The 14,959-nt window shown below is 39.7% G+C and overlaps 1 protein-coding gene across 1 annotated transcript in view; it reads left to right on the top strand.

Moving 5' to 3' along the window:
* The window catches only part of LOC126417097 (inter-alpha-trypsin inhibitor heavy chain H4-like), a 138,801-nt gene that overhangs the window by 99,662 nt on the left and 24,180 nt on the right, over positions 1–14,959 (top strand). The window contains exons 7-8 of the mRNA XM_050084994.1: positions 17–217; positions 6,329–6,449. Coding sequence (XP_049940951.1) covers positions 17–217; positions 6,329–6,449 — 322 coding nt within the window. The remainder of the gene's footprint in view (positions 1–16; positions 218–6,328; positions 6,450–14,959) is intronic.

Here is a 14,959-nt window from a genome sequence, read left to right as displayed (position 1 = left end):
AAATTTTTTTTTTCAGTTAATGGATGGGTATTTTGTACATTTCTTTGTTCCAAGAGAACTCCCAGTGTTACCCAAACATGTTATATTTGTTCTTGATACAAGTGGATCAATGTGGGGGACTAAAATATCTCAACTTAAAGATGCCATGTCAGTGATATTGGATGATCTAAGTGAAAAAGACTACTTCAGCATCATCCAGTTCAACACAGGTGTGGAGGTGAGCTATTAAATTGCTTTTTATTCATATATTTTAGCTGGATTGATAGTCTGTGCATTCCTCAATATATTAATTTCCGCCAAATTAACTTAAGTTACATTTCTACCTGTAGTATTCACACAACCACAATTTTAAAGATTCAGCTTGTGAAAAAAAGACACAAAAGAAAATTCAGAATTCAGGAAATATTTTATAGACTAACTTGAGGTTTCAGTTCTACTTGCTTCTTCCACATAACATCATAAACTCAATACATTACAATTGTGGTCATCAATCTAAAGTTGATGGTGATTGGATGTTAAACCATAATATTCATTCCATCCAGTCTAAAGATAATCTTACTGGGTTTGTAGAATATTATTTCTTATAAAAGAAGCATTAGTAAAAGCTTGCTGATTAGTGCACTTTGAACGTTCAACTGCTGGATAGAGAAAAAATGGACTGTTCGTAAACTGATGACCATTTATTTTTGAAAGAAAGGATATCATAGAATAATTGCTTAGTCATAGCCTAGGTATTGTTTCCAGAGTGAAACCCTCACTCTGTAGGAAGTGTGCACAGTTTTGAAACTTCTTAACAGAATCCAACAATGTGTCAAGCAATCAGAGAAAAAAAACCTCATAAATTGCTCAGAAAATGGCAGAACTGTAACTGGGATCTATTATCCTCATTGTGGAGCCATCTGAAACAGAAACTGAATGAAAAACAAGAAACTGATGCTCTTTCACCAAGGTAAAACACTGTCCAACACCACAGCAGCTATAATAGCAAATGTGCATTTATTTAGTCTCAGAGTAGTTCTTTATCCACTATTTTCTTCAATAAGATGATAACTAATTCTATTCTCCATCCTGAAAATTTGTCTTGTAGAGAACAACTTTGCTTCAAGTGAGAAAGGCATCATTATTGTCCATGAGAATTTTGACAAAACCTGTTTCTTCGGAAAAAACAACACCCTCGTTTAATATAATTGACAACCATGGATGGAGATTTTGTTGAGAAATGAAAATGTATTTTTATTCCTAAATATGGTTATTTGCTTTTTAGGACACTTATCAAACAATCCTGATGGCTGCATGCTCTCTAGTTTTAATGTACTCAGAAGTATTTTTTAAAAATATTTTCTGATATATATTAGTCAGTGAAATACGTATTTACTCATACACTGATGACTCCTGGCAATACTGCTGTAAGATTTTCACTTTTGAATTGTCTTCTTAATAACTCATACGTATTTACTCATACACTGATGACTCCTGGCAATACTGCTGTAAGATTTTCACTTTGTAATTGTCTTCTTAATAACTCCTTCTAATTCGGGGGTCAATTCTTATTTAAAAACTGGTAGCCCATAATAAAAATAAATAAATAAATAAAACAATAAATGAAATAAATAAAAAACCCGCTTTTTAAATGTAGTTGCATGCATTATTATGACCAAACATTATATTTTCATTAATGTTAACACTAATCACACATACATATCCCGTAAACTGACTCTTTCCATATAATTTCAAAAAAATAATCGTTCAGGTGATCTACGGAACATGTCATTAACTAACTAACTAACTGAATGGCACCAGGATTCATATTTAGGAGGATTATGGTTCAGTTCCCTATCTGGCTCTACAGATTTTGTTTTTCTTTGATTACTGTAAATACTAGTATGGTTCCTTTGAAAAGACATGCTCCATTTCCTTCCACATCCTTACCAAATTCAAGCTTCTGCTCTGTCTCTAATAATATCATCATTGACTGTATGTTAAACCCTAACTTTCTTTTTTCTTCCTCCTTCAAATGGCACCCAGGAGTCGCCAAGCTCCAGGTTCCTGCTAATGAACAGACCATCACCACCACTATCATCATCATTATCATCATCATCTTATCCCTGCATGCCTGTCCCAGTCCATCAGAGAAACTCTGCCGTGGTCTTCCCACACATATTTGTCTATTGTTTGGTATTCAGTAGCTTGTTTTGGTAAGTGTTCATTGCAAAGGATGGGAACAAGCCATTTTTGTCTACAGTCTTCAATATTTTTCTTGTACTGAAAGGGTTACAATTCTCTTCTGATATATTCATTGTTGATGTGACCCAAAGACAAATTCTAGTGGGCAGGTATTTTATGCCATCAACTCTGCTTCCCCTGCCAGCAAAACATAGACAGTTACAGGCCTTTCACCACTGGGACTTGAATCAGCCACCTCAGAGTTGAGCACCACGACTCAAGCATGTGTTAATCAACTTGGTTATGAAACTGGGGAAAAATGTAATTAACAAACTAGCTGCTCATAGGAAAATGCAAATAGTCAATGTACAATATGCATATGTTCACAATTAAGAGCAAAGTGCATGATTATCAATAGCAACTGAATATTCAGCATCATAATGAAGTGAGAGTTTCTGTCACTATATAGCTATCATCACAGATGTGGTGCAGATATACAAAAACTTCTCTCACACAGTGATTACTGTTACAACAACAGAAGCACTTACATATGAATATGATAGAAAGTACATACAGCATAATGTGAACTGTAATGTTCTTAATATACATAGATGATATGTCAGATGGTGTCTTCAGTACTATCACATTGTTCACTGATGATGATGATACCTATAGGAAAGTATCACTTAATCTAATAAATGGCAGCTCTATGGATAAATTTAAGATAACACTTGCAGCAAACTGAAAGAATTGTATTCAGTTGTGGCATCAGAGATGAGCGTCTGAAGCACATCACTTCATTTCAGTATTGAGGAGTAGTACATTGTTAGCAAAATAAAACTGGTCTGGAAAATTTTTATAAGACTGATGCAAAATTGACCCTTGTTAATGAACAGAAGAACTGCCCCTCACAGAAAATGGTAGAAACTGTGATTTTGATTCTCCAGTCATTTGCTGTCACATCTCAGTACATACACATATCTCACATTCTCTGTCCTGAGTATTTGGCAGTGTCTTTGCATTTGAGTAAGTGAGGGGAGCAGACATGTTTAGTGAGCATTTGAATGCAACACACTGTGGTACTCATGGCGAAACATCAGGTGTTCTTTGCCAAGTGTTATGTGAAGCGCAATTCATGGAAAATATGCGCAGAACTGTTCGCACAACAGTTTAAGATTGGTATAGTTCGGCAAAACATCCAGAAAAGTATGTAATTCCAAACTTTGTGGCAAAAATGGTCTGAAAGGAACTCTGTAGCAAATAAAAACTGTAACTATCCAAAAAAAAATTTGAACACCAGAAAACATTGCTCAACGGAAAAAAATCTTGGAACAAAGTCTGACAAAATCTCGACACCATTTCTCTATTCCAGTGAAAATTAAGAGACTGTCAAATCAAAATGTTACCAAATTGGAGCCTACATATGATTCCTTACAAATTTTCATGTGTATTGTTCTTCTGGTAGCTTTTGAGTGAAGTTGAATCAGGACTTTTCGATCTTCAGTATTTCATTTGTTCAGGGGATGCCTGCTTCAGCTTGACATGATACATGAATCCTAAAAAAAAAAAACTGGTGTTCAGTGCACAATGACTGGTGTCCACATTGTAACACTATTCTTTCACCAAATTGTTAATGCTAATGAGTATGTTCAGACATTTTCAGTTCATATGTGGATTAGCTCACAGAAAATGAACAACAGTATGGATATTGTAAGAAAGGTGGAGCAACAGCACAAACCATCTTGACAACCTTGTCATGAGTGCATGAGGCATTGTCTGAGAAGAGCAAAATCAGTAGAAACAACAAATAATCCTTACGCAATGGAAGAAATACACTAGAACTATGAAAACTACTGTTGCTATCCATCAGTCAAAGCTGCTATGTGTATCTTGCAGTTTGATAAATTGAAAACAGCCCCGCATCAGTGTAATGGTTACAATTTCCAGCATGTTCCATGATTTTCAGTAACAAGAGTTAATCTTTCATCAGTCTTATAGTAAATATTTTCCAGTCCAGTTTTATTTTACCTACACTGTACTAAGAAGTAAGATGAAATGGGGGGAAATGTAAGAATCATTATCTGCAAAGGTGAATGGAAAACCATAATTGATTGTAAGGATTCTGAGTAAGTGAAGCATTTCTGTAATTCTGCAGTATACTGATCGAACATTTAGATTCCTTATGAAGTAAGGGACATGCTGCTAGGATTATACCAGGCTGGCATTGTCCATACAAGAGAGTAACAGAGGTGCTTGTGGAACTAGAGGAACCCCTAGATAAGTCTCTGTTAGTTAAATTTATCAGACTGGTATTCAAGGGAAAAAAAGTGTGATACTTCTGCAGCCTCCATTTCATGTCTTATTCAGCAGTCATGAGAATAAAATAAGAGACATTAAGGGGGATGATGACGCACATAGGCAGCAATATTTTCCTTGATCATTGCATGGATGGAAACGGACAGAAAATCATTAATTTTGGTATGAAGTACACTTGGTAGTACACAGGGTTCTTAGTACACTAATGGCCATTAAAATTGCTACACCTCAAAGATGACGTGCTACAGACGTGAAATTTAACCGACAGGAACAAGATGCTGTAATACGCAAATGATTAGCTTTTCAGAGCATTCACACAAGGTTGGCGCTGGTGGCGACACCTACAACGTGCTGACATGAGGAAAGTTTCCAACCAATTTCTCATACACAAACAGCAGTTGACTGGCGTTGCCTGGATGAAACATTGTTGTGATGCCTTGTGTAAGGAGGAGAAATGTGTACCATCACATTTCCGACTATGATAAAGGTCAGATTGTAGCCTATCGCGACTGCGGTTTATCGTATCGCGACATTGCTGCTCGCATTGGTCAAGATCCAATGACTGTCAGCAGAATATGGAATCGGTGGGTTCAAGAGGGTAATACGGAACACCGTGCTGGATTCCAATGGACTCGTATCACTAGCAGTCGAGATGACAGGCATCTTATACGCATGGCTGTAACGGATTGTGCAGCCACGTCTTGACCCTTGAGTCAACAGATGGGGACGTTTGCAAGACAACAACCATCTGCACGAACAGTTCGACAACATTTGCAGCAGCATGGTCTATCAGCTCATAGATCATGGCTGTGGTTACCCTTGATGCTGCATCACAGACAGGAGCACCTGCGATGGTGTACTCAACAACGAACCTGGGTGCACGAATGGCAAAATGTCATTTTTTTTGGGATGAATCCAGGTTCTGTTTACAGCATCATGATGGTTGCATCCGTGTTTGGCAACATCTCGGTGAACGCACATTGGAAGCATGTATTTGTCATTGCCAAACTGGCGTATCACCCGGCATGATGGTATGGGGTGCCATTGGTTACCTCTTGTTCACATTGACAGCACTTTGAACAGTGGGCGTCACATTTCAGATGTTTTATGACCCAAGGCTCTACCCTTCATTCGATCCCTGCGAACCCCTACATTTGAGCAGGATAATGCACAACCGCATGTTGCAGGTCCTGTACGGGGTTTCTGGATACAGAAAATGTTCGACTGCTGCCCTGGCCAGCACATTCTCCAGATCTCTCACCAATTGAAAACGTCTGGTCAATGGTGGCCGAGCAACTGGCTCGTCACAATACGCCAGTCACTACTCTTGATGAACTGTGGTATCGTGTTGAAGCTGCATGGGCAACTGTACCTGTACACGCCATCCAAGCTTGGTTTGACTCAATGCCCTGGTGTATCAAGGCCATTATTACGGCCAGAGGTGGTTGTTCTGGGTACTAATTTCTCATCATCTATGCACCCAAATTGTGTGAAAATGTAATCACATGCCAGTTCTAGTATAATATATTTGTCCGTTTATCATCTGCATTTCTTCTTGGTGTAGCAATTTTAATGACCAGTAGTGTAGCTAACATTCCAGATTGTCATTACATTAGTGCCATTAAACTGCATGAGATGTAATACAGAAATCTTTGTCAGGTCAGTACACAGCACGAGGAAATAAAACAGTGGTACAGCAATTAATATTTGACTGCTTTCTGGTAACATGTTTGTCTATATTCCAAGACAGTAATTACAAATTCACACTTGTATTACTCATACTGAAATAACTTGTTCATTGAAGAGTAGCAGAAACTAATACTTCCAATACCTTCTTGCTTCTAAACAGGAATGGTCACCTCATCAGCAGGACTCTGTTGGGCTTAGGCCCGAATGTTCTACTTTCAAAGCAACTTCGCTAAATATACAGTTGGCAAAAGATTATGTTAAATCTATGGAAGCCACAGGAGGTAAGTGTCGGTATTACATTACTATCATTGTTTTTATATTTAGTATTACATACTTTTAGGTAGATTTTGGTTAATTACAAATTATTAAAAGTGCTGCTTAGAAGTCTTAAGAGAAACTGATGGAAAAATCCATTGTTGAGCCTCTCAGAAACTTTGTCTGCAGTTAAGGCAGAATAATAAGTGAAACAGTTTCATAATTATCTCCATCACGCTCATGGCCAGAAGTTCAGTCACTATGTTGCAAATACAAATAGAACTTCAACTGCATAGTGGAATATTTTTACCACAAAGACACTACATACTCTATCCCTCTCCTCCTTCTCCTGCTCTCTGTTCTTCTTCTCCTCCCACTCTCACTACCCATCTCCTCCTTCCTATGTCACTCTCCTCCTCCCACTCTCTCTATCCATTTCCTCCTACCTCTCTCTTTGTCCATCTCCTTCTCCCCTATCTCTGTCCTCCCCCCCCCTCTCATTACACATCTTTTCCTCACCCTCTCGCTATCCATATCCCACTCCCACTCTCTCTGTCTGTCTCCTCTGTCCATGTCCTCCTACCCCCCTCTCTCTGCCATCTCCTACTTCCCCCTCTCACTATCCCACTCCTTCTCACCCCTCTGTCTCTTCATGTCCTTCTCCCCCTTTCTCCACTTATTTCCTCCTTTTTCTTCTTCTCCTCTTCCTTGTCCTCTCCTTTTCTCTCCATCCATCTCCAACTTCAACCACCACTTCTATCCATCTCCTCCTCCTCCTTGTCTCTGTGCCCACCCCCCACATTTTTCTTTCCAGATGCTGTTATGTGTACCATGTTTGGTTGAAACTGATCCATTGACTTAGGAGGAGATATGGAAAACACGCACACACATTCACACACACACACACACACACATAAATATGTCCGCTTGTGTCTGTATGTGTGGATGGATATGTGCGTGTGTGCGAGTGTATACCTGTCCTTTTTCCCCCTAAGGTAAGTCTTTCCGCTCCCGGGATTGGAATGACTCCTTACCCTCTCCCTTAAAACCCACTTCCTTTCGTCTTCCCCTCTCCTTCCCTCTTTCCTGATGAGGCAACAGTCTGTTGCGAAAGCTTGAATTTTGTGTGTATGTTTGTGTTTGTTTGTGTGTCTATCGACCTGCCAGCGCTTTTGTTCGGTAAGTCACCTCATCTTTGTTTTATGTATATATAAACACAGATGATGTGACTTACCAAACGAAAGTGCTGGCAGGTCGATAGACACACAAACATACACATGAAATTCAAGCTTTTGCAACAAACTCTTGCCTCATCAGGAAAGATGGAAGGAGAGGGAAAGGATGTGGATTTTAAGGAAGAGAGTAAGGGGTCATTCCAATCCCGGGAGCGGAAAGACTTACCTTAGGGGGAAAGAAGGGGTATACACTCACACACACACACATATCCATCCGCACATACACAGACACAAGCAGACATTTGTAAAGGCAGAGTTTGTGCAGAGATGTCAGTCGAGGCAGAAGTACAGAGGCAAAGATGTTGTTGAAAGACAGGTGAGGTATGAGCGGCGGCAACTTGAAATTAGCGGAGGTTGAGGCCTGGCAGATAACGAGAAGAGAGGCTATACTGAAGGGCAAGTTCCCATCTCCGGAGTTCTGACAGGTTGGTGTTAGTGGGAAGTATCCAGATAACCCGGACAGCGTAACACTGTGCCAAGATGTGCCGGCCGTGCACCAAGGCATGTTTAGCCTCAGGGTGATCCTCATTACCAACAAACACTGTCTGCCTGTGTCCATTCATGCGAATGGACAGTTTGTTGCTAGTCATTCCCACATAGAAAGCTTCACAGTGTAGGCAGGTCAGTTGGTAAATCACGTGGGTGCTTTCACACGTGGCTCTGTCTTTGATCGTGTACACCTTCCGTGTTACAGGACTGGAGTAAGTGGTGGTGGGAGGGTGCATTGGACAGGTTTTGCACCGGGGGCGGTTACAAGGGTAGGAGCCAGAGGGTAAGGAAGGTGGTTTGAGGATTTCATAGGGATGAACTAAGAGGTTACGAAGGTTAGGTGGACGGCGGAAAGACAGTCTTGGTGGAGTGGGGAGGATTTCATGAAGGATGGATCTCATTTCAGTGCAGGATTTGAGGAAGTTGTATCCCTGCTGGAGAGCCACATTCAGAGTCTGATCCAGTCCCGGAAAGTACCTGTCACAAGTGGGGCACTTTTGTGGTTCTTCTGTGGGAGGTTCTGGGTTTGAGGGGATGAGTAAATGGCTCTGGTTATTTGCTTCTGTACCAGATCGGGAGGGTAGTTGCGGGGTGTGAAAGCTGTTTTCAGGTTGTTGGTGTAAAGATTCAGGGATTCCGGACTGGAGCAGATTCGTTTGCCACGAAGACCTAGGCTGTAGGGAAGGGACCGTTTGATGTGGAATGGGTGGTAGCTGTCATAATGGAGGTACTGTTGCTTGTTGGTGGGTTTGATGTGGACAGACGTGTGAAGCTGGTCATTGGACAGATGAAGGTCAATGTCAAGGAAAGTGGCATGGGATTTGGAGTAGGACCAGGTGAATCTGATGGAACCAAAGGAGTTGAGGTTGGAGAGGAAATTCTGGAGTTCTTCTTCACTGTGAGTCCAGATCATGAAGATGTCATCAATAAATCTGTACCAAACTTTGGGTTGGCAGGCCTGGGTAACCAAGAAGGCTTCCTCTAAGCGACCCATGAATAGGTTGACGTACGAGGGGGACATCCTGGTGCCCATGGCTGTTCCCTTTAATTGTTGGTATGTCTGGCCTTCGAAAGTGAAGAAGTTGTGGCTCAGGATGAAGCTGGCTAAGGTGATGAGGAAAGAGGTTTTAGGTAGGGTGGCAGGTGATCGGCGTGAAAGGAAGTGCTCCATCGCAGCGAGGCCCTGGATGTGTGGAATATTTGTGTACAAGGAAGTGGCATCAATGGTTACAAGGATGGTTTCCGGGGGTAATAGATTGGGTAAGGATTCCAGGCGTTCGAGAAAGTGGTTTGTGTCTTTGATGAAGGATGGGAGACTGCATGTAATGGGTTAAAGGTGTTTATCTACGTAGGCAGAGATACGTTCTGTGGGGGCTTGGTAACCAGCTACAACGGGGCGGCCGGGATGATTGGGTTTGTGAATTTTAGGAAGAAGGTAGAAGGTAGGGGTGCGGGGTGTCGGTGGGGTCAGGAGGTTGATGGAGTCAGGTGAAACATTTTGTAGGGGGCCTAAGGTTCTGAGGATTCCTTGAAGCTCCGCCTGGACATCAGGAATGGGATTACCTTGGCAAACTTTGTATGTGGTGTTGTCTGAAAGCTGACGCAGTCCCTCAGCCACATACTCCCGACAATCAAGTACCATGGTCGTGGAACCCTTGCCCGCCGGAAGAATGACGATGGATCGGTCAGCCTTCAGATCACGGATAGCTTGGGCTTCAGCAGTGGTGATGTTGGGAGTAGGATTAAGGTTTTTTAAGAAGGATTGAGAAGCAAGGCTGGAAGTCAGAAATTCCTGGAAGGTTTGGAGAGGGTGATTTTGAGAAAGAGGAGGTGGGTCCCACTGTGACGGAGGACGGAACTGTTCCAGGCAGGGTTCAATTTGGATATATATATATATATATATATAATAGAGGGAATCATCCACGTGGGAAAAATATATCTAAAAACAAAGATGATGAGACTTACCAAACAAAAGCGCTGGCAGGTTGATAGACACACAAACAAACACAAACATACAGACAAAATTCAAGCTTTCGCAACAAACAGTTGCTTCATCAGGAAAGAAGGAAGGAGAGGGAAAGAAGAAAGGATGTGGGTTTTAAGGGAGAGGGTAAGGAGTCATTCCAATCCTGGGAGTGGAAAGACTTACCTTAGGGGGAAAAAAGGACAGGTATACAGTCGCACACACACAAATATCCATCCGCACATACACAGACACAAGCAGACATTTGTAAAGGCAAAGAGTTTGGGCAGAGATGTCAGTCGAGGTGGAAGTACAGAGGCAAAGATGTTGTTGAATGACAGGTGAGGTATGAGCGGCAGCAACTTGAAATTAGCAGAGGTTGAGGCCTGGTGGGTCATGAGAAGAGAGGATATACTGATGGGCAAGTTCCCATCTTTGGAGTTCTGACAGGTGTTAGTGGGAAGTATCCAGATAAGCTGGACAGTGTAACACTGTGCCAAGATCTGCTGGCCATGCAACAAGGCATGTTTAGCCACAGGGTGATCCTCATTACCAACAAACACTGTCTGCCTGTGTCTGTTCATGCAAATGGACAGTTTTTTGCTGGTCATTCCCACATAAAAAGCTTCACAGTGTATGCAGGTCAGTTGGTAAATCACGTGGCTCTGCCTTTGATCGTGTGCACCTTCCGGATTACAGGACTGGAGTAGGTGGTGGTGGGAGGATGCATGGGACAGGTTTTACACCGGGGGCAGTTTCAAGTGTAGGAGCCAGAGTGTAGGGAAGGTGGTTTGGGGATTTCATAGGGATGAACCAAGAGGTTACGAAGGTTAGGTGGATGGCAGAAAGACACTCTTGGTGGAGTGGGGAGTATTTCATATATCTTTCTGAATACAATTACATTATTATTATATATTTACAATCATTTTATACTAATAAAGAATAATGTAACACTTAAATGATATTTCTGTGAACAGTTGTGAATACATAGGAGGATATGTAACCACTTTTATCCAGTCTAGATTAGCAGTTCATCATTGCATTCAACAACTAACATTTATTATGATAGTTCTTGGTATAAACAATAACAAGAAAAGGCAGATCAGAAAGGAAAGATTACAATATTTTATCACATAAGAAATTGTACCTTTAAATTAAAATGAGAGTTCTTATAGCACTGAAACATATGTAACTTCCATTAAAATAAGCTCCTCTAAGAATGTGATAAGTATTATTTGGAAGGTATTAAAAAGTAAAAATGAAAGAGGAGATGCTTGAGCAGTAAATAACGAGCTCATCACAGATAGAACTCAAAGATGGGTTTTAATAATTTATTTTCTGTTGGTAGCACCTAATTTAGGACTGAACAGTTTCTTAGCAGATAAAAAAGAGCATTTCAAAACATGTTTCATTAAACTGAATTATGTTTTATATGTCTAAAATAAGATTTTAATGTTACCAACATTCTTAAAATTTTCTAGAGGTTATGGTGAAATCAGTAACCTATTATTGTTCATATAAACATTTTAATATATTGAGATAAAAATAGCACTTTTCATAATGACAGTTTCCCAGTCTGATTTAAATATGCTGCCACATAACGACAAAGACAAAAAATAGTAAAGACCTGCTAAATCATCTCATGGTTGTCAACATTTTCAAAACTTTTTAGTAGAACTGACAGATGTCTATATATTATCGATAATATCAAACACTGTGAGCATTATGTAAAACCTGACTTCTACACATCTTCAGTGTAGTAATGTAATCAATGTAAGTAGGTGTTGTAAACTGATTTTCTCTTTGATGGTGCACAGCTACAGTGGCCCGAATAATCACATGCACCTCAATGTACCACACATTTCCATGTTTCGTGACAAATTACTTGGTGGCTCTTAAATAAAAATATGTTAAAGACGTTTTTGACTTTATTCCGAGCCCTTGAGGACCATTTCATTTGGGGTATGTGGCAGGTACATTAACATATCTTTTTTCTATTTTTTTGTTATTGTGTATTATTGTTATGACATGTTCTACAGACCTGAGGATCTTGTATCTCTAGTCTAATTCAGGGACAAACTGTTTGTGTTAGAAAGAACTTTCAACCTATAGACTATGTTAATCTTGATATGCTCTATATCTATTTCTACATACACACTCCACAAGTTATGGTGCCTGGTGGAGGGTACCTTGCACCATTATTAATCATTTCCTTTCCTGCTTCATCCACAAACAGAGTGAAGGAGAAACAGCTGTTTATATGCCTCTGTAAAAGCCCTAATTTCTCTTAATTTGTGTTTGTGGTCTTTAATGAAATGTATGTTGGTGGTAGTAAAATGTTCTGGAGTCAGCTGGTCCTCTAAAGTTTCTAAATAATGTTTTGTGAAAAGAATGTCTTCTCTCCAAGGATTCCCATTTCAGTTCATGAAGTATCTCCTTAACACTAAGGTCTTGATCATACCAGCCAGTAACAAATCTAGCAGCATGCCTCTGAATTTTTTCAATGTCTTCCTTTAACCCAATCTGGTTGGGACCACAAACACTTGAGCATTAGTCAAGAATGTGTTGCACTAGTGTTCTATGCATAGTCTTATTTGTGGATGAGCTACACTTTCCCAGAATTCTGCCAATAAAACAAAGTCAGCCATTTACCTTTCCTACTACTAACCTCATCTGCTCATTCCACTGCATGTCACTTTGCAACATTATGCCTAGATATTTAAACAACATGACTGTGTCAAATAGTGCACTGCCAATACTGATTTGAACATAACAAAACTGTTTTCCTATTCATCTGCATTAATTTACGTTTTTCTACACTTAGAGAAGATGCTATTCATCACACCAAATAGAAATTCTGTCCAAGTTATCCTGCATCCTCACAGAACCAATCAATGACAACACTTTTCAGTGCACAGAAGTTGCATATTGCTGCTCACCCCGTTACACTGTTTATTTTTATATAGCTCAAGAGTGGTCCTATCACATTTTGTTGGGTCACTCCTGACAACACTTTTGCCTCTGATGAACTCTCACCATCCATGACAATGTACTGGGTTCTATTACTTAAGAAGTCTTTGGGCCACTCACATATTTGGGAAACTATTCTATATGCTAAGATCTTTGTTAACCGTCTGCAGTGGGACACTCTGTAAAATGCTTTTCAGAATCTAGGAACATGGAATATGCCTGCTGTCCTTCTTCTGTAGTTGTCAACATATTGTGCAAGAATAAGGCAAGCTGAGTTTCGCATGAGCATGCTGATTTGTGGCCAGAAGCTTTTCTGTCTCAAGGAAATTGTGATGCATTTCAATCAATAAGTTGTGTTCAATGGAAATATTTTGTGACCAGGTAAAAGCTTTTGGCTTTTTTGTAATATAACTGTGCTAATGCTTAATTGTTATGGCAATAACATAACATTTGGGATGGAAACAAAAAAATGGGAAAAGTAACCTCTTGCCTGTAGATGAATGATGGATGACATGTAGAAATACTTAACTGTCTAAAAATATATTGATCTTTAATGTACTACGGCAAGTTTGACACAGCAGGTTCATAATTTTTGTCTTGTCTGTATAATATTTAGCAGTGTGTAGATCTATTGCCTCTGTATTCATAAAATAAAATAGATATTGTTAATCTGAAGCAGTGCCATAGGGCTCTTTCTTAGTATGCAAAACAGCAGAACTAACATAGAGAAGACAGCTGGTTTGGACATTGAGACATAGAATGGAAATGCCGGAGACATAGAATGGAAACAACAACTTGGCAGAACACCCGGAAGCGCATTATTTATCACTCATACTGAGAAAACTTGAGGGATCACTTGTTACTATTCTCTGTTCAAACAGTAAAATCCATTGGGCACTACAAACAGATTATGAACTGAAAGGCAAAACTTTCATCTTAATAATAGTGGAGATTTTCCATTGTATTTAAAGTATTCATGATTGTGGTTATGACTGATTTAAAATAAGAAAACTAGTTAATTCTGGACATTTTAATTCAGTATTTATGTCAGGGGAGAATTCTACTCACAGACATAACTTTTCAGAAACAAGTTGTAATCTTTATACCTGTTGTTAGTCATAGAGTATACTGCATAGGCCTCTTCAAAATGGCTTAGCATTTTGACAACTCTTTGACTGACTGATTTATTTATTCATTCATAGAACAATATACATTGCACAGTTGTCGTCAAATGTACAGTACCTCTTACAGTATTTATAGCTCCTATACTTAGTCTTACCTTTACAATCTTGTCATAAATTGTTACACAGTTCAATGTTCACAAGCATTGAGTCAATTTCTATAGTTATTTTAAATATTCATTTACAGTGTCACAGCTATCATTTAGTAAACTTTTTTTTAGCATTTGACTGCAGGTATGGGGATCATTTACATCTTTTATTTCTTGTAGCAATCAATTGTACAATTTTGAGTTTTTGAGTTGTTTCTTCTGTTTAGATGTAAACAGTGTATGGATTTGGTTCCATGGTCATATCTTGTGCTGTTTGCAGTGTACATATAAGGGGCATTCAAAAAGAAATGAGCCAGAGACATAATTACTGTAACCAGTACCTGTATGTTAGAAGTATTGCCCCTGGCTGTTGAGACACTTGTCCCACTGTGACCCAAGGCAGTGAATGGCTGTCTCATAAAATTCTGGGGCTGCTATGTTAACCAGTTCCACATGTACAGCTGGATGTTGTCGGCCGAGGTGAATTGTTTGCTCCCCAGAGCCTTTTTAAGGGACCAAAAATGGCGTAATCACAGGGAGGCTTTGCATTGTCCCGGAGCAGAATGACCCCATGGGTGAAATTGCTTGGTCGTTTTGATTTGATTGCTT

Source organism: Schistocerca serialis, chromosome 1 (assembly GCF_023864345.2).
Source record: "Schistocerca serialis cubense isolate TAMUIC-IGC-003099 chromosome 1, iqSchSeri2.2, whole genome shotgun sequence".
Classification (NCBI taxonomy): Eukaryota; Metazoa; Arthropoda; class Insecta; order Orthoptera; family Acrididae; genus Schistocerca; species Schistocerca serialis.
The sequence above is the reverse complement of the archived record's forward strand: the minus strand, read 5'-3'. Positions and strand labels throughout refer to the sequence as shown.